This window comes from Ptychodera flava, chromosome 11 (genome assembly GCF_041260155.1).
Source record: "Ptychodera flava strain L36383 chromosome 11, AS_Pfla_20210202, whole genome shotgun sequence".
In the NCBI taxonomy this organism is placed as follows: Eukaryota; Metazoa; Hemichordata; class Enteropneusta; family Ptychoderidae; genus Ptychodera; species Ptychodera flava.
In genome coordinates this window covers 15537111-15562486 of record NC_091938.1, presented here as the reverse complement: position 1 = coordinate 15562486, position 25376 = coordinate 15537111, and the positions used below count along the sequence as shown (strand labels likewise).

Here is a 25376-nt window from a genome sequence, read left to right as displayed (position 1 = left end):
ATATATATATATTAACTATGTACAATTCAAATGATTTGAATAGGAACACCCGGGATGTCAGCGGGCCGGTGAACGATATACTGACCGGTTTCCATGGTTACCCGGTCGGTGGTGATGCCTTTCGACGTTTTCGATGTCAAAGTAGACGCTTAACGCTAGATGTTATATATCCATGCTCGCACTGCTATTTTGACTTTTGTTAAAATCTGTTTGATGCTGGTTGATAATGGCAAAATTGTTTGAAAATGCCCTGCATATAACTAAATGTCATATAGCATTAACTGTGAAGAGGCATGTAATAAAAATATTATTGCCCTTGCAGCAGGAGACAATTTGCCCTCCTAGCGTCGGGCAAATTTTCACCTCTCGGGCACATAAACCCATGTATTCAGGCAATAATATATACTATATCATGGTATCTCTCATCTTAGCATCATATCACATGATATATTTTAAAGAGAAATCCCTATCAAAGTGCATAAAATGCTTTATAACATGCACAAGCCAAGTTTGTCGTCTCCGAACAAAAAATACGGATTTATTCTCTGGTCGTTCTACGTCACGACAACCCGCGTCTATGTCATCAATTTTGGTGCCTCGGACCTTTTTTGCGTCGATCTTCGGTGTGCTCTTCAATGTAAACAAACAACATGGCGGCCGGTATTTTTCCCACGATCAAAATGTTTCTGACGTGAAAATATCGTAAACATTAGTCATGATTATTAGAGTCTGACAAAATACATCAACTAGGCAAATTTTTGAGCCCTCGTGTTTTAGTTTTGTCGCCAATATGCATGGGGGTTCGTATTCGTATAGACCCCGCCGACGCCTGAACTTTCGACGCACTGTGTACTCTCATGCGGTAGACATACGGTTTCCACTGCAACAAGGGGGTCAAGTGCGGTGTCAAGGCCTCCAAAAGTCATGTAATGAAATCGATATTTTCACAGACTACGACAATAATAATCCGAACAATATAAACACAAGAGTGTACCGCCTGTATATTCCGAAGGAATTACGTGAATAATTTGCGGAAACAACGAACTCGAAGCTGGTCGCGTTACCGTGAGTTCCGTAAGCATTGCAACCAGGGTCAGGCGCGACGTTTACAGTGTTCGCGCCGTAGAGATTCAGTCGATGTTTGTTCAATTCAAAAGAAAATGCCGACTTCGATATATGTACAGAGACAATGAAAATAATCAAACAACATCACACCTCTCGCCTGGTCCTTTTAAAAGGGAAAATTCTTATTCAATCCACCTCCGAATGAAAATCAAACACTGGAAGCTTTCCTCAATGCAGTTGAAGATGAAGTTCTGAACAGCCAAAATTGGAAAAAGACATATGACAACATCAGCAAAGACGAAAGAATTGCTCTTCAACAACTCACTAATAGAGAAGATCTGACAATTAAAGCTGCAGATAAAGGAGGTGGGATAGTAGTTATGGACACTTCATGGTACATCGATAAATGCAATGATCATCTACAAAACCAGTCATTTTACAAAGAGCTCGACCACGACCCCACTGATCTATACATCGGCGAACTTGAAAATAAGGTAAGAAAATGGGAAAAGAATAAGTGGATCTCTCGTGACATTGCCTCCAAACTCATTCCAAGGGAACCAAAACCGGGACATTTCTATGGCCTTCCGAAAATTCATAAAGAGAACACACCACTCCGTCCGAAATGCCGCAATGCCAAGCCCTGACATCACCACTAGCAGCATATGTCGACCATGTTCTTCAACCTATTGTCAAATCTTTGCCGTCATACTTGAAAGACACTACCCACCATCTAAAAGACAGTCGTGACATCATTGCGCCAGATAATTCCATCCTTGTCACAATGGATATAACAGCCTTGTATACCAACATTCCCCATGATTTTGGAATTCAAGCCGTACGTGAAGCACTTGCTGACAACAATGTATCACCGTCCAACCAACAGCTTATCCCAGAAATGCTAGAATTTATCTTCACCAGAAATTACTTTCAGTTTGATGGCAAATACTTTTTACAAATACAAGTCACAGCAATGGGAAGTAAAGTCGCTCCATCCTATGCGAACATAAAAATGGGTAAACTTGAAAAACAAATACTCGCTAATTATCCCACTAAACCATTGCAATGGAGACGATTCATCGACGATATACGTTTCATGTGGTTAAAAACTCTACAAGAACTCCTTCAATTCCACGAATATTGTAATTCAATCCATCCATCACTCAAATTCACCATTGAATACAGCGACACCGAAATCTCCTTCTTGGACACTAAGATGATGATCAGGGAAAATAAAATACACACTACGGTTTACAGCAAGCCAACGGACAAACACTCTTACCTCTTGCCGTCATCGTGTCACCCTCGTCACATATTTAAATCAATTCCCCAAGGTCAAGCCCTTCGCTATAGACGTATATGCTCATCCACTGATCTATACAATAAAGAAGTTGAGAACCTACATAGACATCTTACAGATAGAAACTACAAGCAATCATCAATCGTCACTGCAATCAACAAAGCAAGAAATCATTCCCGGGAAAAACTCATTACGTACACAAAAAATAGACACACTGACCAGCCTACGAGGATTCAATTTGTGCTGACGTACCACCCGTCACTACCCAGCATCTCCTCCATAATCAACAAACATTGGCCTATCCTTCAATCAAATCAAGAGACAAAAGTTACATTTGACAAACCACCTGTTGTTGCAGTAGCATTCCGACAACCACCAAACATAAAGAAAATGCTGGTAAAAGCCCGGACTAAAACATCTACACAGAACGACACAGAACCAGGTACTTGTACACCCTGCAACAAATGTAGAGCATGTCCCCACATGCTGAAAACAAAACAAAATTCAATAACCAACCAACTCACTGGAAAATCTCAACCTCTTGTCGGACATGTAACATGTAATACACGCAATATCATCGACGTCATTACTTGTGATAAGTGTAACAAATTATATACAGGCGAAACGAAACGTGAACTCCGTACTAGAATTAATGAACATTTATACAGTATCAGAACTCATAAACATACTCTAGTAGCCCACCACTTTCATGAACCCGGGCACATCATCAATAATTTCGTTTCTCTAGTCTTTGCAAAGTGTATTCAAAAGCAGATAAATAATAAGAAAACAGCTTGAACTTCATTTCAGTTATAAGCTAGGTATTCTATGAAAGCCCATATGGGACATGTTGAAGGCAAAAAATAAAAAAATTATCTTGTGCTCACGAGAAACTATCTCGTGATCACGAGATGTTTTCTTGTGCTCACAAGATATTTCTTGTGATCACAAGATCTTTTCTTGTGCGCACGAGATCTTTTCTTGTGATCACAAGATCTTTTCTTGTGCGCACGAGATCTTTTCTTGTGATCACAAGATCTTTTCTTGTGATCTCAAGATCTTTTCTTGTGATCACAAGATCTTTTCTTGTGCGCACGAGATCTTTCTCGTGAGCACGAGAAACTATCTCGTGAGCACAAGAAAGATCTTGTGATCACGAGATAGTTTCTCGTGAGCACAAGATAGTATCTCGTGATCACGAGAAACTTATCTCGTGAGCACAAGATAGTTTCTTGTGAGCACAAGATAATTTATCGTGCTTTCGTGGTTGGCCTAGGGAGTAAAATTCCAGGCCTTGCATTTTGCGGCCATACAGTTTAAAATTTATGTATCTAAAGCTCAGAGGCAGTATATGACACTACAATTTCAAATCTCATGCCAATTATATAATAAACGGAATCAGCGATGTTTTAATGATCTGATTTATACTCTCACTTGTCCAAAATTAGGTTTGAATGGCTTCTAAATTCGACTGCCGAGATCAACAATAATGCTTTATCAATCACACAGTCAAGTTCATTTACTGTTATTAGTTGACAGTACTCTATTCATTAATATAATGTGCTACCAGTATTTGTATATTACTTTGATCAATGTCAACTTTCAATTGTATTTGTTCATTTTTACACAATGTAAACTGATCGTATTGTATAGTGAACATTGAAAGTGTGATCAAATTTAGCATTTATTTGTAATCCATAACTTTCAAGAGATGAATAATTCAATGTTCAAATTTATAATTGTCAACATTTTCATGGCATAAGTTTTAACTTTATCCCTGATCCATCAACTTGGTGATTAGCTATTTGTTAAAAATCAAATTTTCAAAATTCTGTAAAATATTAGAATAGGTTGATACTGCAAGATCTTTTCTTGTGCGCACAAGATCTTTTCTTGTGATCACGAGGAACTATCTTGTGATCACAAGATCTTTTCTTGTCCGCATATGATCTTTTCTTGTGGCCACGAGAAACTCTCTCGTGAGCACAAGATCTTTTCTTGTGATCACAAGATCTTTTCTTGTGATCACAAGATCTTTTCTGTGATAACGAGAAACTATCTCGTGAGCTCAAGATCTTTTCTTGTGCTCTCAAGATCTTTTCTTGTGCGCACGAGAAACTATCTCGTGAGCACAAGATCTTTTCTTGTGCTCTCAAGATCTTTTCTTGTGCTCTCAAGATCTTTTCTTGTGCTCATCAAGATCTTTTCTTGTGCTCTCAAGATCTTTTCTTGTGCTCTCGAAATCTTTTCTTGTGCTCACACAAATCTTTTCTTGTGAGCACAAGATCTTTTCTTGTGCGCACAAGATCTTTTCTTGTGCTCACGAGAAACTATCTCGTGAGCACAAGATCTTTTCTTGTGCTCTCAAGATCTTTTCTTGTGCGCACAAGAAACTATCTCGTGAGCACAAGATCTTTTCTTGTGATCTCAAGATCTTTTCTTGTGCTCTCAAGATCTTTCTTGTGCTCACGAGAACTATTCTCGTGCTCTCAAGATCTTTCCTTGTGCTCTCAAGATCTTTTCTTGTGCTCTAAAATTTGTCATTTTACAAACAAAAGATTTACTAGTGATAATCTTTGCTAGTCTTGTTTGCTTATTTGTTATGCTATCCAAAGAAGTTTGTTTTTGATCACAGTTACCTTTCAATGGTCAGTATTTATAAACGATGACATGTGTTACAGCACTTAGCTTTTTTATTTCGATAACTCCAACAATGAAGCCAATAATTTCTTTTTGTTTACCTTCGATTTTACCAGATTTAACAGTATTCAATGACAATGTTCTGGTTGTTGGACTTTGCGATATGATGTTATTGTCCTTAGTATAACATTTGAGTATGTGTTGCATTTTCCCAAAACAAGAAATTAACACATTTGCTAGAGTAAACATTTTTACTCTTTCATATCTTAAATATGTGTACAATGTCCAGTGGTTCCCCGTGTGAAAGGTTCCAACTTTGACATTGTAATATTACGTTTACAGTTAGTGCCATTATTCTTCGGTGGGGCAAGTTGGTAATTACCTACCAATTTAGCTAGGGATATTGCAATATACCAAGGGAACTTCCTAAGCCAAACTCTGTTTCCTATCCTGAGCGGCAAGATGAGATCTAAACAAACACAGCGGGTAATGAGATTTTACAGCCAGCAATGGTGATCTGATAACTGGGATGAACCATTTTCATGTAGGTTCGTTAAAAGGGGACTGGATTGGGGAATGAAAACTACAAGGAATAAAACATGATCCTAAGAGATCATATCGTGCCTTGTCTTCTTTTTGATATATATTGCACATAACTAGGTTTGAAAAAGCTGCATGAAGTAACATCATTACAAAACATGGTATTTTGTACAAAAGTTTGAGATCACCCCATGTACATTAATCTTTCAAAAGCTGGTCTTTACTGTGTGGTTCACAGGAGTCTAATTCAAAAGCAATCAGCGACTCAAAAAATTCAACTTTACAGTCTGTCTTGAAAGCTCATCGAAATTCGAGACAGGATGACAAAATTGTACGAAGCTACATGAAGCTGAAACTATGATAAATATCGCTCAGAGAATAAATGCACCACAGACGGCACTTCAGCATGTCATCGCCCATCTCATTCTCAGTACCATTGCCCAAAACATCCTGGAAGGCCACAATCAAAAAGTTTGACATGACCTGCACAACTAGGTGCTTAATTTTTTGTGGGTGAAGAAACCTTTGATTGCAGCCGTTAAAATATTGACAAAATACTTTTTTCAGTAGAATACTTGTACTGTACCTAACCAGCCGGCAATCAGAACAGTGTTCAACATACTACACGATGAACTGAGCCACACATACAAAATCACTACCAAAGTTCCGTCTGACCAGCTAAATTACTGAAACATAAAGCGGACAGTGGAGTACATTATGGTTCATCCCGGTATCAGATCACCATTGGTGGCTGTAAATTTGTTACCCGCTGTGTTTGTTTAGATTTCATCTTGCTGCTGCAGATAGGAAAACAGAGTTTGGCTTAGGAAGTTCCTTGGTATATTGCAATATCCCTAGCTAAATTGGTAGGTAATTACCAACTTGCCCCACCGAAGAATAATGGCCTTGACTGTAACACATGTTTTCTTTAAAATAAAGAACGAGTTTTATGTGTTTACGTAGTGGCAAAGAACTAATTCATTTGCAATAATTATTTAGAGGATACAGTCTATCAACTGATCGGAAAGAAACCCATGCATTTATTTTTGGTTTGATATAATTTGAGGCGACCATAGTAGACACCTTAGTAGTGAATTTATTATCATGGTCACGGTATGCTGTAGATTAAAATGGCGGAAGACGAAAACTATATATCTTGGAAAGTTTGGCGATTACTGTTAATGCACGAAAACGAAAATTAAACTGACATCTGCAACAAAATCGGAACTCTAACTTTTGTACACGTTTCGTATGTTCGTTTGTCAGTACAGTGCAACGCAAGGTGTGAAACAAAGCAATAATTGACCAATATCCCAACAGACATCGCACACTGGAAGCTGTCACTTCTTTTGGTGTTTGCCGCAGTGCTTTGGTCCTCTTGCTCCACTCTATGGCATAATAAACTCAGTCTTAGTTCTCGTGAGCACAAGAAAAGATCTCGTGAGCACAAGAAAAGATCTCGTGAGCACAAGAAAAGATCTTGAGAGCACAAGAAAAGATCTTGTGATCACAAGAAAAGATCTCGTGAGCACAAGAAAAGATCTTGAGAGCACAAGAAAAGATCTTGAGAGCACAAGAAAAGATCTTGTGCTCACAAGAAAAGATCTCGTGAGCACAAGAAAAGATCTTGTGAGCACAAGAAAAGATCTTGTGATCACAAGAAAAGATCTTGTGAGCACAAGAAAAGATCTTGAGAGCACAAGAAAAGATCTTGAGAGCACAAGAAAAGATCTTGTGCTCACGAGATAGTTTCTCATGAGCACAAGAAAAGATCTCGTGAGCACAAGAAAAGATCTTGAGAGCACAAGAAAAGATCTTGAGAGCACAAGAAAAGATCTTGTGCTCACGAGATAGTATCTCGTGAGCACAACAAAAGATCTCGTGAGCACAAGAAAAGATCTTGTGAGCACAAGAAAAGATCTTGTGATCACAAGAAACTATCTCGTGAGCACAAGAAAAGATCTTGAGAGCACAAGAAAAGATCTTGTGCTCACGAGATAGTTTCTCATGAGCACAAGAAAAGATCTCGTGAGCACAAGAAAAGATCTTGAGAGCACAAGAAAAGATCTTGAGAGCACAAGAAAAGATCTTGTGCTCACGAGATAGTATCTCGTGAGCACAAGAAAAGATCTCGTGAGCACAAGAAAAGATCTTGTGATCACAAGAAAAGATCTCGTGCGCACAAGAAAAGATCTTGTGATCACAAGATAGTTTCTCGTGATCACAAGAAAAGATCTTGTGATCACAAGAAAAGATCTTGTGCGCACAAGAAAAGATCTCGTGCGCACGAGAAAAGATCTTGTGATCACAAGAAAGGATCTCGTGCGCACAAGAAAAGATCTTGTGATCACGAGATCTTTTCTTCTGCGCACGAGATAATTTCGTGTGATCTCAAGATAGTGTATCATTTGCTTATTATCTTTTCTTGTGTGCACAAGTCGAAATATTTTTCTATAATTTTACTACAGTTGGTCTTTTTGTCAAGGGATTATAGGCCTAGACAAAATTATGACAGAATAATTGACTTTTTACTTCATGTAAATTGAAAATCGAGAAATAACCATAATTAAGATTAAATTTGTTAGAGAGACAATTTCGACCATAATGTATCATCCTCACAGCAGTATCAACCTATTCTAATATTTTACAGAATTTTGAAAATTTGATTTTTACAAATGGCTAATCTCCTAGTTGATGGATCAGCGATAAAGTTAAAACTTAGGCTATAAAAATGTTGACATTACTAAACTTGAATATTGAATTATTCATTTCCTGAAAGTTATGAATTACAAATAAATGCTAAATTTGATCACACTTTCAATGTTCACTATACGATAAGATCATGTAACATTGTGTAAAAATGAACATATACAATTTAAAGTTGACATTGATCAAAGTAAAAGTAATATACAAATATTGGTAGCACATTATATTACTGAATAGAGTACTATCAACTAATAACAGTAATGTACTTGTGATTGATAAAGTATTATTGTTGATCTCGGCAAGTCGAATTTAGAAGCCATCCAAACCTAATTTTGGACAAGTGGGAGTATAAATCAGATCATTAAAACATCGCTGATTCCGTTTATTATATAATTGGCATGAGATTTGAAATTGTAGTGTCATATACTGCCTCTGAGCTTTAGATACATAAATTTTAAACTGTATGGCCGCAAAATGCAAGGCCTGGAATTTTACTCCCTAGGCCAACCACAAAAGCACGATAAATTATCTTGTGCTCACAAGAAACTATCTTGTGATCACAAGATCTTTTCTTGTGCTCGCGAGATAGTTTCTCGTGCTTACGAGAAAGATCTCGTGCGCACAAGAAAACATCTTGTGAGCACGAGAAACTATCTCGTAATCACAAGAAAAGATCTCGTGCATACGAGAAAAGATCTCGTGCGCACAAGAAAAGATCTTGTGATCACAAGAAAAGATCTTGTGCTCACGAGAAACTATCTCGTGAGCACAAGATAATTTTTTATTTTTTGCTTTCAAACATGTCCCTTACGGGCTTTCATATTCTGTCACCCAACGGCATCAATAAAAAGGACCGGTAAAAAAAGGACAGTTCTTATAGGTTTTCACATCCGCTTCACCTACAGCTAGGGAGTCCTTTCCTCATGTCTGTAAGTTGTTTGTTCTGGGGAGCCCTCCCTTCATTGTATTTCGCGCCATTGGCTTTGTACGATCCGGCCGGTCAACATCGCTACTTTTAGACTGAGTGTTCACTCGTCTTCTGTTTGTAAGTTCAAAACCTTTTTCTTCTCGTCTGTACAGATTGATTTTTAGCTATATTTCCTTTTATAAACCAACAACTCAGTTTTTCGAATAGTTTTTAAATGGTTTTACGCCAGTGCTGCTCATTTTCTTTTTTACTAGTCCCATATTTACTGTAATTTTGTTGTTTTTTAGATTCCTGATGAAGATTCCCTGTGTGGAATCGAAACGTCGAAGTTTTAGAAATAAACTCTATTTTGGAACAGAGTCTTGTTTTTTCATCCGCTCGATGTTTGTTCCCGAAAAGCGTCTCTTCGTCTGAGGTAAATTTCTAGGCCTATGACATCTTTGAAATAGTGTATAACTTTTTGGATGGTACGTGTAGACCGAGAGCTCGTCTGACATTTGCTCCATACACCAACGAACGTGTACGCCGTGTTCCTCGCTCACGCAACGGACGACTGGAAATGATTGACAAATTGCGCACTGCGTATTGGTATTCCTAAAGTAGTTCAAAAGTTTAAACGCGGAATCGTCATGGAAAACTTCTTTTACTTTGCAAAAAATAACGAATTATTGGCTTGTGCATGTGATAAGTATATTATTCCCTAATAATATCTTCGTTCAGCTCGGAAAATATTCGTGACGTAATAACCTTGTCACCGCTCGTCTTCGACTCGTGGTGACACGGTCATTACGTCACTCGTATTTTCCTTCGCTGAACGAAGAAAAATAGGGAATAATATCTATGTATTTCATCTGTGTCTCCTCTTCTGCCGTCCTTAGAGACTATAATTTATTTGCTAGACTTTCCCCTTATTGTTTGTGTCTAGTGTGCGCGCTTGTACCGAACACGAGACGCTCAGGCTAGATTTGAACTCAATACAGTGCCCGAGGAAATTCTCTCCTGAACTAAGTCAAGACTTTCATTTTGTATCTTCCTTCCGAAGCTCGTAATATGTCCATTTCGACGACTGGCTTCCATCACAGCGCCTTCACATTCAAATCACCCGCTGCTGTTGTGAGAAAGTAGCCGTTCCATGTTGAAAGCCGGGGTTGAAAACCGGGTCCCGTTGGAAATCGCAACAGAATATGCACACATCTACTTAGACGCAAAAAGGTTAGCAGAAATTCAGAGATGTATTGAAAACCATGCACCGTTGCTGTTTTATTGAGTAAGTTGTATGAGGGAAATTCGGCGAACTCTCAAACTCGGCGATACGTGAGCGGCCATTCTGTTTCGCAACTTCCTATATTTCTATTGCATAGCACAGCGGCCATCGCTGTCTATCGAACCACAGCCACTCGTGAGCTATTCAGCTCTTGGACTATTCGCCCCATAGACGAGTGTACAAAAGCGAGGGTTTTTTCTCGCTTATGTACACTCGTCTATGGGGCGAATAGTCCAAGAGCTGAATAGCTCACGAGTCGTGTGCTTATGTTCACACGTCTATGGGGCGAATAGTCCCAGAGCTGAATAGCTCACGAGTGACTGTGATCGAACCACAAACGACTGTGATTTGAATTCAGTAAATTTTCGATGGGATTCGAACTCACAAAGTATGGCATCCAGTCACCTAGCGAAGACATCGCAGTCGAGGAAAGTCCGTCGGCCAGACCACAGCCCCTCGGCCACTCCACAAACCCTAGTTATAAGCTAGCCTGCACACTTCAGTAACATTCAGGCAAGCCCTGGTGTAACAGATAGTTTATCAGTCCATTTACATGATTTATACTATGATTGACCAATCAGCGATAAAGGCCTATAGTTTATCAGGCCGAGTATAAATGTCTATTTACATGATTTACACTATGATTGACCAATCAGCGATAAAGGCCTATAGTTTATCAGGCCGAGTATAAATGTCTATTTACATGATTTATACTATGATTGACCAATCAGCGAACCTGCCGTCGCCAACGTCATGAATTATTAACCATGCGAACCTAGGTTCGTTGTAGCTGCAGCTATGGTGTTTTCAGACGGGATTCCTGCCTTTTACGGGCTGGTTTTGACTTTTACGATTTTAACCCCGCCACCACAGCTATGGAAAATGCGTAGAATAGCGTCCACGTTACGCCCGACAGCACCCTTATCGCAACTTTGTTCGGCGATATTTCGAAAAGTTTCCATCCAAATTACAAATTGCCAACACTCATCCACAACTCACCACGACCAGAAGTCCGCTTCCAGTATCATTGCTTTGGCTGCCAATCACCCCAGCGAAGGTGGAGCCTTGAAAGGGTCAGCTACCCGGATCGAGTGCGAGGCTGGCTAGAGGAAAATCGGAGAGTCTAGAACAGATCGAACCGCGAACGATAACAACCATGGTGGGATTAGTTGTGTCGCGGAGTTCGGGACTATTAGCTTTGTGTGTGTCTATTGTCAGTTTTAACACAGGTGAGGAGCTCTGGATAAAATAACGTATGTGTTATGAATGTGTATATGTGTGTGTGGCATGTGTAAATACAGTACAGTGTACGACACAGCATAGTGCTATTGGCATTGCCTATTCAAACCAACGTGGGCATCTCATCTCACGCGCTCTTCTTGTTGGTGCCCTTCGTATCCGTAGGTGCCGGGTTCGATTTTCCAATGCAAACTCTTGTCTTTTGCGAACGACCAAGCAGAACGTTAGTGGTCAGTGCTGCAGCGGATCACCGTCGGCCAACACGTGCGAGTCGCCTTGCAGGACCTTCTTCCGAGTTTGCCTGAAAAATTGCCAAGCCCAAATATCCACCGACGATGCGTGCATCTTCGGTGAAGCTGAAACGCCAGTTCTTGGTAATAACAGTTTCGTATTCCCGTATCGGACGCAGGCCTGTTTGCCAACCCCATCAGAATGCCGTTAGATTTCACATGGCCAGTAGTGTTATGGGTGGGTTGACAATTGTTTATGCGTTGACGAGTGTGTGTGTATATGTAGTATCGTAATATCACTTGAACTATTGCGAATCGCTATTTTGTAACGAATGTAAACTGATTGGACTGTCTATTTATTGATAGAATTTGCATCATGAGTGCAAACAAACCTTCATCCGTGGCCAGTGCTTCAGCCGCAGCAACGGTACAATCATTTCGCACAAATTTGACACAAATGCAGGCAAAACACGAAACCTTCATCGGAAACGTCAGCCACAAAGTGATGCATAAGCTGCATTTTGCACCGGCGTTTTGCCCATTTTCAACATGTGGTTTTGCATGGATAAATTTCACGTAACGCGCCCACACCGTTCGCAACGAAAGCAATGCAATTAATATTGCCAAATTGCGGACAATGTTCCAAACGTCTCGATTTTTCCGAAAAACTGTTATCTTTCGCTGTTCCTGGCCCGGTAAGCTGTTAAGTCACTTTTGTATACGTGTTGTCGTTTCAGGATACGTTTTCCCTCATCATCGAGGCTTTCAATAGCAATGCAGTCGTCCCAGCGGTTTCCTGATCCAGGTAGGTGTCTGTTCGTCGCATTTTGATGTACAAATTCACGCTTCATGGGTCCTCAGTACACTGTTAATCGCTTTTTCAAGGTCAAACTCCCATTATTTTACGAAAGAGTAGATCATACAATATGAACAAGTATTTGCTGGTGCGTTCGTTGATGACTTTGTCAAAGTTATTCCGGTGATAATCTGGTGACAGCGTCCACAGATTAGTAATTTACCCTTGCTTACTTTGGTGAATTAGGCAATCAAACTCTTCAGATAATAGACGCAACAAAGTGACAAAACTTCATGTAAGATTGTCAAAGGACAAATACGTGACACAGCGAAGGAGAAAAAGAAATCGTTACAAAACCAGTGCTAACATTAGACCACTGAGACTCCAAAGGTTGGCAGTATTCTTTATTGACAATACATATCATAGTCAAATGTATAAATCATACCCAGAAGAACCCTGTGCTGAGGCCAAGACATCCTTACCCCCGCCCCTGCCCCTGGGGACTGACATTTTGTACTGTTTTTCCAGGTGACGTCGCCTGACCTCCTCGGGCGACGCGATGATATCATACAAATGAGGGAACGCGGCAGGCAACCGTATTGCCTGCAAGTCGAGTTGCCTACCGCTTTGCTCGTCGCCCATAAAAGTACGACAATACGCATATTCCAAACTAAAAAGATTCTGAAGTATAGAAACTTATTCGATTCGAATGCTGCTCTATGGCGCGTAATGCATGCCACTGACCGAATTTTTCCGCTAGTCATCCACATTCGGCTTGGCGATTTCTGAACCCACTCACTGAATTATTCAAGTGGTCAGCGATTTCTTAACCCACTCACTTACATTCAAGTGGTTAGCGATTTCTAAACCCACTCACTTACATTCAAGTGGTCAGCGATTTCTGAACCCACTCACTTAGGGACCGTTCAGTTTTTACTGCCTGGGGGGGGGGGGGGCGGCAAAATCTTGTCGCCGGTGTTCAAAAAAATATAGACCCCCCTGCATTTTTCGTGAAAAAAGATGACCCCCCTTTGTCAGACGAAAAAATTTGATGACCCCCCCCCCCCCCCGGCTGAAAAATAACCAAAACCCATATGTCAAATTTACCCGCACGGTTTGGATTTGAACTCCGGTACGCAGCGCACTTTATCCGTGTAGCAGAGATGCCAGTGCACAAACTTCTCAGCCACATCCATGCAAACGTCTGTTAATTAGAACAACTGTAAGGCAATTTTTAACTTCATTTCCATGGACAACTTATGTCCATCACACTTTTATGCAAATGCCCCTTTTTGTCTCAGTGCTACCATTCAGGGTCGCGAGCATGTAAATGGTCTTTCAAAGATGAGATAGGCACTTAACCAGTTCTACTGTAATATGAGTTGGCTGCCGAAGACAGCCCGCTGCTTATTGTAGTGGGTTGGCAAAGTCCGGGCCTGCCGGTAAAGAGGGTCATGGGCCACACATCGATCATGGCCATTGCATGAAGTAAACCTATTTATTGTAGTGGGCCGCCATAGGCGGCCCGCCGGTAAAGAGGGTCGACCATGGCCATTGCATGAAATAAACCTAATCGGAGTTGGCCACCACAGGCGTCCGCCCCTTAAGAGGGACCTGGGCCTTTAGATAAAGTCAATTTATTGTAGTGGGCAAGGAGGGTCGATCATGGCCATGGCATAAAGTGAACTTTATTGTAGGTATTATGTTTTTGAAAATGTGGTGACCCCCCCTTTCCTACCATTGAAAAAGCGATGACCCCCCTTTGCGGATTCCAAAATTACAATACCCCCCCCCCCTGGATTTTGCCGGCCCCCCGGCCGTAAAAACTGAACTCTCTCTTACATTCAACTAGTTAGCGATTTCTGAACCCACTCACTGACATTCAAGTGGTTAGCGATTTCTGAACCGACTCGCTGAATTCTTCACGTGGTCAGCGATTTCTGAACCCACTCACTTACATTCAAATGGTCAGCGATTTCTGAACCCACTCACTTACATTCAACTAGTTAGCGATTTCTGAACCCACTCGCTGAGTTCTTCATGTGGTCAGCGATTTCTGAATCCACTCACTTACATTCAACTAGTTAGCGATTTCTGAACCCACTCGCTGAATTCGTATCTTCATGTGGTCAGCGATTTCTGAACCCACTCACTGAATCCTTCAAATGGTTAGCGATTTCTGAACCGGGTACCAGTCAACTCGCACTTTTTCTTACGATCATCGTGTCTATAGGCAAAAAATGCTTTACCGACGCGATGATCGTGTCAATAACATGGTTTATCTTACCTATCGACACGATCATCGTGTCAATAAGTGTGTCTGTTTTTTCTTATTGACACGATGATCGTGTGTATAGGAAGCATTTTCCGCCTATTTGCACGATGATCGTGAAATAAGCGGGAAAATCTTACAATTGACACGATCATGAACCTTTTTAACGATCATCAAACACAGCAAAAAACAGTAATGTTAATGCGTCGTCGGGCAAGCAAATTTACTTTAATGTGTATCCGCGCACTTGTCTTCCTTATAGCTAAAGGCATGATACTTTGTAAATTTAAGGTTCTGAATCTCCATCAAAGATCAGCGGACATTGTCAAAATGCAATGACTGTAACGAGAAGAGAAAAATTACAAAATAACGGAAAGAATGAAAGAGAAAAAAGAAGAAAAATTGTTCATTTGGAGTGGGATTCGAATACACCTGCTTGGGGGAGCATTCATCCGCACACCTCGTGTTGTTGTATGTTTGAAGCTGCAATTTTGTTTGTATATGTTCTCGAATTCATTTTAGGGGGGCAGTTTGAGTCTCGAAAACGTGAAAAATTGAGATCGCGAACACGATTTCATTGGTTGTTTATTATGAAACAGCGATAGGATTTTAGCAAGCGATGTCAGCAATTCAATTGTCAATTGAACACGTGGGTCCAAGGCTATATATGGAGAACACAATTTTTGTCACGAGAGGAAAGTCTTTTAACACGAAAGCCTTACATTTGAGGCCATTTGATAAAGCAAAATGGTGACATAAGTGTACAATTTGCATTCAATCGCAAGTTATCATGATTGTATCGATAAGGTGCTTTCTCTTGCTTACCAACACGATCATCGTTATTGTGGGCCTGCCTTATGCATGGACTGAATATTACGTCCATGCTTAGCGGTACGCAATAGCTCACTCCGAACGTCTCTAGACTACAGCCTAAGCAAATTGTGCAGATATATGTGTCATGAATTCTTTACTAAAAATTAGTAAACAACAGAATCAAACCAAGAGGTTAGTTTGCTGTTGGGCCGGGTGTGCACTGGGACGACTTTGCAGTGAGGCTGGCCGGGATCTCTCTTGTGTTGAACTTCTACCATGCCTGGCGCCATTAGCCTAATGTTGTGCTCGTATCTAGACGGTATTGTACTACGGTATTCCTTATGAGGATTAGATACCCGTTACGTTTGATATTATTGGAAATACTTTTAAATTTACTAAGTAAGACTTTTATACTGTATTCAAGATAAAATTTGTTCCTTCTGAGCATTTTTTGCTCACGTGTTTACACACGTGAGCATATGTCGCAGCGATGTCTGTCTGTCTGTCTGTCTGTCTGTCTGTCTGTCTGTTGGTCCGATATCTCAAAAACGGCTTATCAGATCAGAATCAAATCTGGTACATATATCCAGTTAGCAAATGGCAAGAACTGATTAGTTTTTGGTGGGTGTGGCTTGCATACTTTTTGCTCATTTGCATAATTAATGATTTTAGAAAAAACGGATATACATTAAAAACGACTACACACAATTTGATGAGATTTGCTACAAATGTTGATCACACCAAGATATATCAGCAGTGGGAACCATTAAGGGGTGATATGAAAGATAAATGCTAATTTGCATATTTAATGAACTTTCCTAACTAGGGATATATGTCTGATTTGACTCGATCAAAATTAACCAAACTTGGTATGTATATTAAAGATACTATGATTTAACATTATTGAAAGTCGTTAAGCGTTTTAATTTCAGCCAATTCCTAATTGCATATTTCATGAACTTTGTTAATAAGGGGTATATATTTGAAATGACTGGACCAAAGTTGATGAAACTTGCTACATGTATTGAAGCCACTATGATACAACATTTTTGAAAGTCATTAAGCATTTTTACTTGAGCCAATTCCGAATTTGCATATTTAATGAACTTTCCCAATTAGGGATATATATCAAAATTAACTTGATTGTAGTTGTTGAAACTTGCTATATACATCAAAGATACTGTGATATAACATTATTGAAAGTCAAAAGACATTTTTACTTCAGTCAAAACCTAATTTGAATATTAAATGAATTTTCATAATTAGGGATATTTATCTGAATTGACTTGATCAAAATTGATGAAACTTGCTATGTACATTAAAGACACTATAATACAATATTATTGAAAGTCGTTTAGCATTTTCTCTTCAGTCAATTCCTAATTTGCATATTTAATGATCTTTCCTAATTAGAGATATATATCTGAATTGACTTGACCAAAGTTGACAAAATTTGCTACACATATTGCAGATACCATGATACAACATTATTGACAATCATTAAGCATTTTTACTTAAGCCAATTCCTAATTTACATATTTAATGAACTTTGCTTATTAGGGATATATACCGGGATTTACTTGATCAAAGTTGGCAAAACATGCTATGTACATTGATGATTATACCAGGTACTAGGTTAAAACAATATCCAAGTCATTTCACATTTTCATGTCAGCTAATTTATAATTGCATATCTAATGAGCTTTCACAGCTCAGCATATATGGCTTGAAGGACTTGGCCAACGGTAATTACACTTGCTATATAAAGTGGTGATACAATAAGAGCAGTCAAATAACTTTAATATTTTTATTTCAGCTAATTACATATTTGTATACCTCATGACCTTTTAGAATTAATCGGCGGTGATAATTGTTCATTATGTTGATCATAATAATTTCAATGAAGTTAAAAACATGTGGCAAAGGTTCAAATTTACATATAACTTCAATATATAATGAAACACGTGAGCATTTTCAGTTCATATCTGGTCAATTACGGCAACGATATGCGAAGTTGATGGGCTGTACATGCATTGCCTATCCTGTACATACAGGGTAGCCCGGCCGCACACCAAACTTCGTTTGAGTAGACGGAGCAGAAGCAGTCCCGTCATTTATTTTCAACGAAATTTTCATAATACTGCATAATGGAAGAAACTACTAGTTCAATGATTACGATGGTGAAATATTGAATTTTTATTTATATATGTTTTCTCTCTCAATTCATTCAGCAAACTTGATCTCCGTACCGTCGGTCACAACGTGCTATGCAGTGCATGAAGCTTACAATCGACTGCCTCCATCGTTGGTTAAGTTGTTGAAGACGTTTGTTTGCACGGCTCATTATATTCGGAACAATCTGTGAACACTTACATATTTATATCTTTCCGGTATTTCGCCGAACTTTTGCGCGTCTTTAGCTGAGTCTCCAGTTTCGATTGACCAGACCTTTTCGAAGACAATAGATTTCTATGGACGCCACTGTAAAACAAATTAAAACTTGCGTCACAGTCCCTCTATCCATAGAGGGACTGTGCTTGCGTGGATGTGATTGAGCACGCGCGGTGGTGCATACGTTTCGTCTTGTGTGTCAAGAAAGCCTGACTTCTGGTCCGGACAAGAAGTCATTTTTCACTCCTTTTACTGTTAATTGTACACGTTTGTGAGGCGGCCTGGGCGTGCGAACCATGCGATTCAGTATCAAACAGTATTGTGGGTAAGCCACAATGGAAGGGGGTTCGTTTCACAGCAATGAGTGGGTGACGATACAAGACAATGACACTTGGCTGAACTGTAACTGGGAACGCACGTTTATTGACTGCAGTACTGTTACATGACTTACATGTGCTCTCTCGCTCACGCTCACGCTGACAGTGCCCAAAAATACATGGCATGCGTGCTTATATGCTATAGGCTCGGTAGGACAAAACAATTTTAGCGGGCTGCGTTGTGATTGGCTAGAATGGCCTAGTCCATAAAGTTTGTATCAGTTTCCCACAGGAACGCGTGTAATACTAGAACACTACTGGTTTGAACAGGAAATGACTGAATAACAATGTAAACAATAATAATAACATATTGCAATAAAATATAAATCAATAATGTAATTCACGACATACTCCCGGCCGCGAGAAAGAACTCCAAGATTATTGATTCTATATTTTTAACGATCATGGAAATATAACTCTGCAATGTTAGTAACACGAACACAATAATATCTGAGTGTTCAATGTTCACTGAAAACTTGAGTTCACTCAATGAGTTCAAGGGTTGCGAAAATCAACAAGTCCAATGTTTGATTTTCTGCATGGCTACTTCTGCAGCCTTGCGAGTCGGACGAGCGCGTTCAGTTTGTATGGCTTCATCCGTGTTGTTCTGTAGTTGAGTTGGGTCACCATCGATGGGGGGATTCCCTACTGGACGTGACGTCAGATCAGCTGTTGACGGGATTCCGCTAGTCTCCAACGGATACAGCTTTGTGACTGGGCGATTTGTTTTTCCCAGTTTGGTCTTGATTTCAACGGTGCGTACGATTCCGTCTTCACCGGGTAGTAGACGTGTAACTCTAGCTAAATGCCAGTTCACGCGTTTGTCCACGTCGCTGTGGATCAGTACGACGTCACCAACTTTCACAATGTTATGTTTGGTACCGTCCGTCGTATGTAAGTGTCGTTCTCTGAGAGCGGTTAAGTATTCCGTAGACCATCGTTTCCAGAATGTGCGTAGAAGCGATGATAAATGTTCACAACGACGGTTGAGATTACGAACATTCGGAGTATATTCCGTGGGGTCGCTAGGAGGTGCGTAAGGCAGTCCGGAAATGTTCCTTCCGTTGACTAGTTGTGACGGAGTTAGCGGTGTTAGATCATCAACGTGAGATGATACATAAGTCAGTGGACGATCATTTATAGAGGCTTCCACTTCTGTGAGTAGGGTTTCTAACTCGATGAATGTTACACATGATTTTCCAAGTACTTTCTTTATGGAGGTTTTGGTGATTCCTATCATACGCTCGTAAAATCCTCCAAACCATGGAGCACGTTTCGGGATAAATTTCCATACGGTGCGTCGATCTGCTAGCATAGTCTGTACTTCAGGGTTAGTCATGATTTCCTTCAGTTCATCTGCCGCTGATATGAAGTTCGTTGCATTATCAGAGATAAGTGTAGAAGGAGTTGAACGACGAGCTGCAAATCGGCGAAATGCGAGTATAAACGATGAAGCGGTCAGGTCAGGAACTAACTCAAGATGTACAGCACGAGTCACTGCGCAAGTGAATACTTATTAGGCATACATAAGCCTTAGATGCGTTGCTTGTGTTTGGGTTTCGGACGTAGAGAGCGCCGGTGTAATCGATGCCGGTTACATTGAAAGGTGGCACTTCGATCACGCGAAATCTAGGTAGAGGCGCGGTGAGAGGTTTGCAATATGCACGTCCGTCGACTCTCTTGCATGTAACGCATTTGTTCAGTTCGTTGTTTACGATGCGTCGAATCGAGGGTATCCAGTATCTTTCTCGCAGAGCGGTTATCGTTGACTGGGGACCGCTATGTTTCAAGCGAACGTGTGTATCGTGCACGATCATTCGTGTCAGGTGGTGTTCGCGAGGCAGCAAGATAGGATGTTTGGCGTAATAATCGAGTTTGGCATTGTGAAGACGTCCACCAGTGTGAAGCAAGCTATCTTCTCCAATAAAGAGTTTCAGCTGTTTACTCAAAGCTCCATATTTCTTGGTATTGTTCCTGAGCGAAGTGATAGTGTCCGCATAGTATTCGCGTTGGACGTGAGCAATCCATAGTAGTTCAGCGTTGTTGAGTTCGGTAGCTGATGGTAATGTTTGTTTGCATTTTTCCTTGTTCTTCAGCAGACGTACGAAGCGTAGGACGTAGGCAGATACGCGTAGCAAGTGGTTATAATCGCGGTATTGGTTGATGTCCATGGCATATTGTATACCGACAGGAATGTCATGCTTATCCTGGCATTTGTCTGTAGTGACGTCCGCAGTAGACGCGGTATCTTGTTTCGCGTAGGCAGTGGGTAGTGATCCGTGAACTGGTTCCACTGGAGGAGACGTTGCCAAGGATACGTGATTAGCTGTAATGTTCGCTTCAGATTCAGAATCAAACAGTTCACATACGGGCCAGCTATCGTTGTTTTCAGCCAAGCAGGGCCTTCCCACCATAGTGATGAGTTGCGTAGTTCATCAGGAGTAATTCCGCGAGTCAGTAAATCTGCGGGGTTGTGAGCTGTAGGGACGTACTTGTAGGTTTGCGTGAAGCTATTAATTTCCTTTACGCGATTTGTTGTGAATACGTCTGGTTTACCGCGCGCGTTAATCCAATGGAGCGCGATTTGTGAGTCTGACCACAACACGTTACGTAGAATGTTATACTTCGTTGATAGGGCTGAGGTAACGAATTTACTGAGTCTTGTAGCAATTACCGTGGCCATGAGTTCCAACCGGGGTAGCGTTAGTGATTGTTTGTTGATCGGCGCGACGCGCGTCTTTGCCATAACAAGCGTAGTGTGATCCCCTGATTTGATGTAGACGGCGCTTCCATAGGCCTTGTCGGATGCGTCGGCGAATGCGTGTATCTCAATGTCAGACTCTCAGTTTTTCGAGGAAAGTAGCGTCGTGCGATATCGATGCTGGTGACCTCCTTAAGGTCATTGGCGATTGTTGACCATGTGTCGCGTAATTCAGCAGAAATGGGGTGTCCCATCGGTGGTCGAGCTGCCATAGTTTCTGTATAAGTAGTTATGCACGAATATGTACAGGTGACAAGAGTCCGAGTGGGTCATACAAACTGGCTGAATAGCTGACAACGTTGCGTTTCGTAGTAAGCGAGCCGATTGAGGCGAATCGAGCTGTTTGAAATGGAGCGAGTCTCTGTTGGCGTCCCATTTCATACCGAGTGTTCCGGTAGTACAAGAACTTTTCAATTTGTTGTCTTTGGCGGCGATTTGTCGAATAGATGGGTCGTTCGAGCACCATGATCGAAGATTAAAACCGCGAGTAGCGAATAGTTTGTTCGCGTCTTCATAGAATTGTGAGGCTTCAGAGGTATCGCGACATCCGGTTATGACGTCATCCACGTACATATCGTCGCGTAGATTGTTAGCAGTTGCAGCTGGCAAGTCGGTATTGTCATCTACCAATGTTTTGACTGTTGCGTTCAGGATGAATGGCTACATTTTGCTCCAAATAGCACAGAACTGAACTGATACGTTACAAAGTCACTGTTTACGTCGTTCACATCTGATAGCCATAAGAACTTGGTGTATTTGCGATCATCGGGGTGCAAGGCGTATTTGTAAGAAAGCTTTCTCAATATCGCTTGTCAATGCGACCGGATTAGAGCGAAAGCGTAGTAAGATCGCTGTTAGATCGTTGAGAAGTGATGGACCGGTATCGAGGCAGTCGTTTAAGCTGGGTTGACCTGCCCACCTGTTGCACTGCAATCGTAGACGACGCGTATTGGCGTAGTGTCGCTGTCGCGTTTCACGGCTCTGTGCGGAAGATAATGTCCTTCTGTGTTATCATCTTCATTCACTTGTTCGATGTAGTTAGACTCCAGCTGTTCCGAGATGATTCTATCGTATATGTAAACAATGTCACGGGGTAATTTCTGGATCATGTGACGTGTTCTGTTGTGAGCAATGTTATAGTTCGTGGGTAGTGGATCATGACTCGATTTCCAAGGCAGTTTGACTATGAATCTGTTGTTTTCTTCGGTCAAACCATTTGTAGCGTATTGTTTGAATTGTTCGTCGGACGTAGAGTTCTCTAGGGACTGTTCATTGTATCGCGAATCCCAATTGATTCCAGATCCCAGTACGAAGCGACGTTTTTGTCCAGAAGTTCGTCGTCAGGAGACAGGGTAGTGATGTGAAATGTCTGTGCTTGAGCCGAACGCGGTTTTCCGTGACGTAGTGGTCCAGATAGTAGAAATCAAATGATGAACTCACAGCTGTTGGTCCCGGTCCACGAACAACGCGATTACCGATGAAATCCCAATAACGATCTGCACCGATTAATATGTCGATCGATATCACAGACTCGTCAGAAATGGGATGTGCGAGTGGGAGTCCTTGCAAGTATCGTAGATTCGCGATTTCAGAAGTTACATTATTGTCCAAATTGTCCGATATTTCCTCTACGCACAAGAGGTCGATGAGTACGCGTTTGCCGTATCGCGTGTGTAGTTGTAGTGATGTGGTAGGAACGGACGTGTAGTCGGCTTGCGAGTTGTTGAACGATTTCAGCTTCAAAAGTTCAGTGTTACTGTACATTTGCGTTGAGTGATTTGGCAAATCGCTTGGTAACGAATGATCGGTCGGCGCCTTCATCGAATAGTACGTTGGCGATGGCTTCTTTACCTCTGTAACTGGCGCGGATTTTTGCAGTCTTCAACAGTATGCGGCGAGGAGGAGACGGGTGTTTTGTAGAGGTCGAATCACGTGACGCGTGTGTGAAGTTGACGCTCGCCTGGTTAGCTTTTGAGTCCGAGTTTGGAGAGCTTGAACGTACCTTGCTGTCATCATGTAGGGCGGTATGATGTCGCTGTTTACACACACGGCAAGTGAATCTGGATTTACAATAGTTCGCAGAATGTTTACCTAGACAGTTGAAGCATAAGTGATCGCGTTTGACAATTTCCAGTCTCTGACTTGGTTCGGAGATCTTGATACAATTGTTCGGAGAATGTTGTCCGCTACAGAACGCGCATTTTCTTTGAGTAGGTGGCGATCGTTTCGCGGGAGTAGTAGTATGCGATTTCCGGCGGTTAAATCCAGTGGTAGCGTGGTTAGATCCGCGAGCAGTTTTGTGTAGAACGCAGAAACCGTAGGGGTAGTATCTCCATCAACCGTAGACAAATCCGAGAGTTTACTTCCGACTGATAATACGCGAATTTCCTTGGTCATGGCTTTGGTTAATTCCGATAGAGTCCACGAATCGTCGTCGCGACCGCGTGCAAGTTGCATTTGGAATTCCTTAGGTAATTTCTCGAGCAGCATCGGGATGAGTAGCTCGCCGAAGTCGTTTTCATTCTTTCCCATGACGTTGAGTTCGCGAATCGTGGTTTCCAGTTCATCGTGAAATTGTCGCAAACTTTCTGGATTGTTCGAAGGGGGTGGTTGTTCCCACAAATATCTCATATGTGCATTGATAATGAGTTGAGTTCGACCATACCTCTCTTTCAGTAGTTTGACAGCGGTAGCGTAATTTGCGTTGGTGGTCGCGAATCCATCGATAGTACGTTTGGCTTCACCTCCGAGGAAACTGCGCAAGTATACGAATTTCTGCACGTCTGACAAATGTTCGTTGTCATCGATGGCGGACCGGAAGTTATCGAAAAATTGATTCCACTGTCTGTAGTCTCCATAGAAGATCGGGATTTCCAATTTTGGTAGTTGTATAGTCTTGTATGGAGTAGCTGGTCGATTTTGTTGAGTGGGAATCGGTTGTTGCGAGGTATCAATGGTGTTGACTTGTTGTGCGGTGGTGGTACGTACCTGTTCAGCAGCTTTGATTGTGTCAATGAATACGGCGACGCTTGAGCATCGGGCGGAGATAGCTCGTTCGAGATCGGCGGTAGTTCCGAATTCTGCATGAGAAATGTCTAATTGATCGTACAGTTCTTGACAGACAGTCAGTAGGATTTCAAGTTTCCGATCGAGTGTGGGTTTCCCAGTGATGATTTCGTGGTAATCCTTTGATTTGGTTGTGGTAGTGTCATGTCGTCTGATGAGATCTTCTATCGGTTCCAGATGTCCGATGAGAAGGAATTTTGCCTTTTCTCGTCTTTTCAGTAGAGCTTGTAAAGTCGGCATGGTTGGCTGTGATCCTGGTCTCGGCACCAAATTGTGGGTGAGCCACAATGGAAGGGGGTTCGTTTCACAGCAATGAGTGGGTGACGATACAAGACAATGACACTTGGCTGAACTGTAACTGGGAACGCACGTTTATTGACTGCAGTACTGTTACATGACTTACATGTGCTCTCTCGCTCACGCTCACGCTGACAGTGCCCAAAAATACATGGCATGCGTGCTTATATGCTATAGGCTCGGTAGGACAAACAATTTTAGCGGGCTGCGTTGTGATTGGCTAGAATGGCCTGGTCCATAAAGTTTGTATCAGTTTCCCACAGGAACGCGTGTAATACTAGAACACTACTGGTTTGAACAGGAAATGACTGAATAACAATGTAAACAATAATAATAACATATTGCAATAAAATATAAATCAATAATGTAATTCACGACAAGTATCTTTACTCAGTAAGATTCATTTCCGGGTCACATCTTACAAGCTTTAGTAAAGACCCCCTAGCGTAATGGTCAGCCACCTTCAGAATCCGTGAGTGAATTTGACGGGTCTCTTTTTGAGTGACGCGGATTATGATAGAAAATATATTAAGTCTGCTAGGGTGCCTAGAGGAATGAAGGCGAGTAGTTAAAGGATTCGTGAGTTGGTTATTAAGCAATCGCTGACCACTTGAAGGATTCAGCGAGTGAGTTCAGAAATCGCTAACCACTTGAATGTAAGTGAGTGGATTCCAGAAATCGCTAACTAGTT

At 41.3% G+C, this 25376-nt stretch overlaps 2 protein-coding genes across 2 annotated transcripts; both read right to left on the bottom strand.

The window, feature by feature from the left end:
- Positions 1-19072: 19072 nt before the first annotated feature.
- On the bottom strand, positions 19073-19900 carry LOC139144376 (uncharacterized). The gene has a single exon (XM_070715077.1). It carries the CDS (start codon positions 19898-19900, stop codon positions 19073-19075), a length of 828 nt encoding a protein of 275 aa, XP_070571178.1.
- A 136-nt stretch (positions 19901-20036) lies between these two features.
- On the bottom strand, positions 20037-20975 carry LOC139144374 (uncharacterized). The gene has a single exon (XM_070715076.1). The coding sequence runs from the start codon at positions 20973-20975 to the stop codon at positions 20037-20039; it is 939 nt and encodes a 312-aa protein (XP_070571177.1).
- Positions 20976-25376: the final 4401 nt, after the last annotated feature.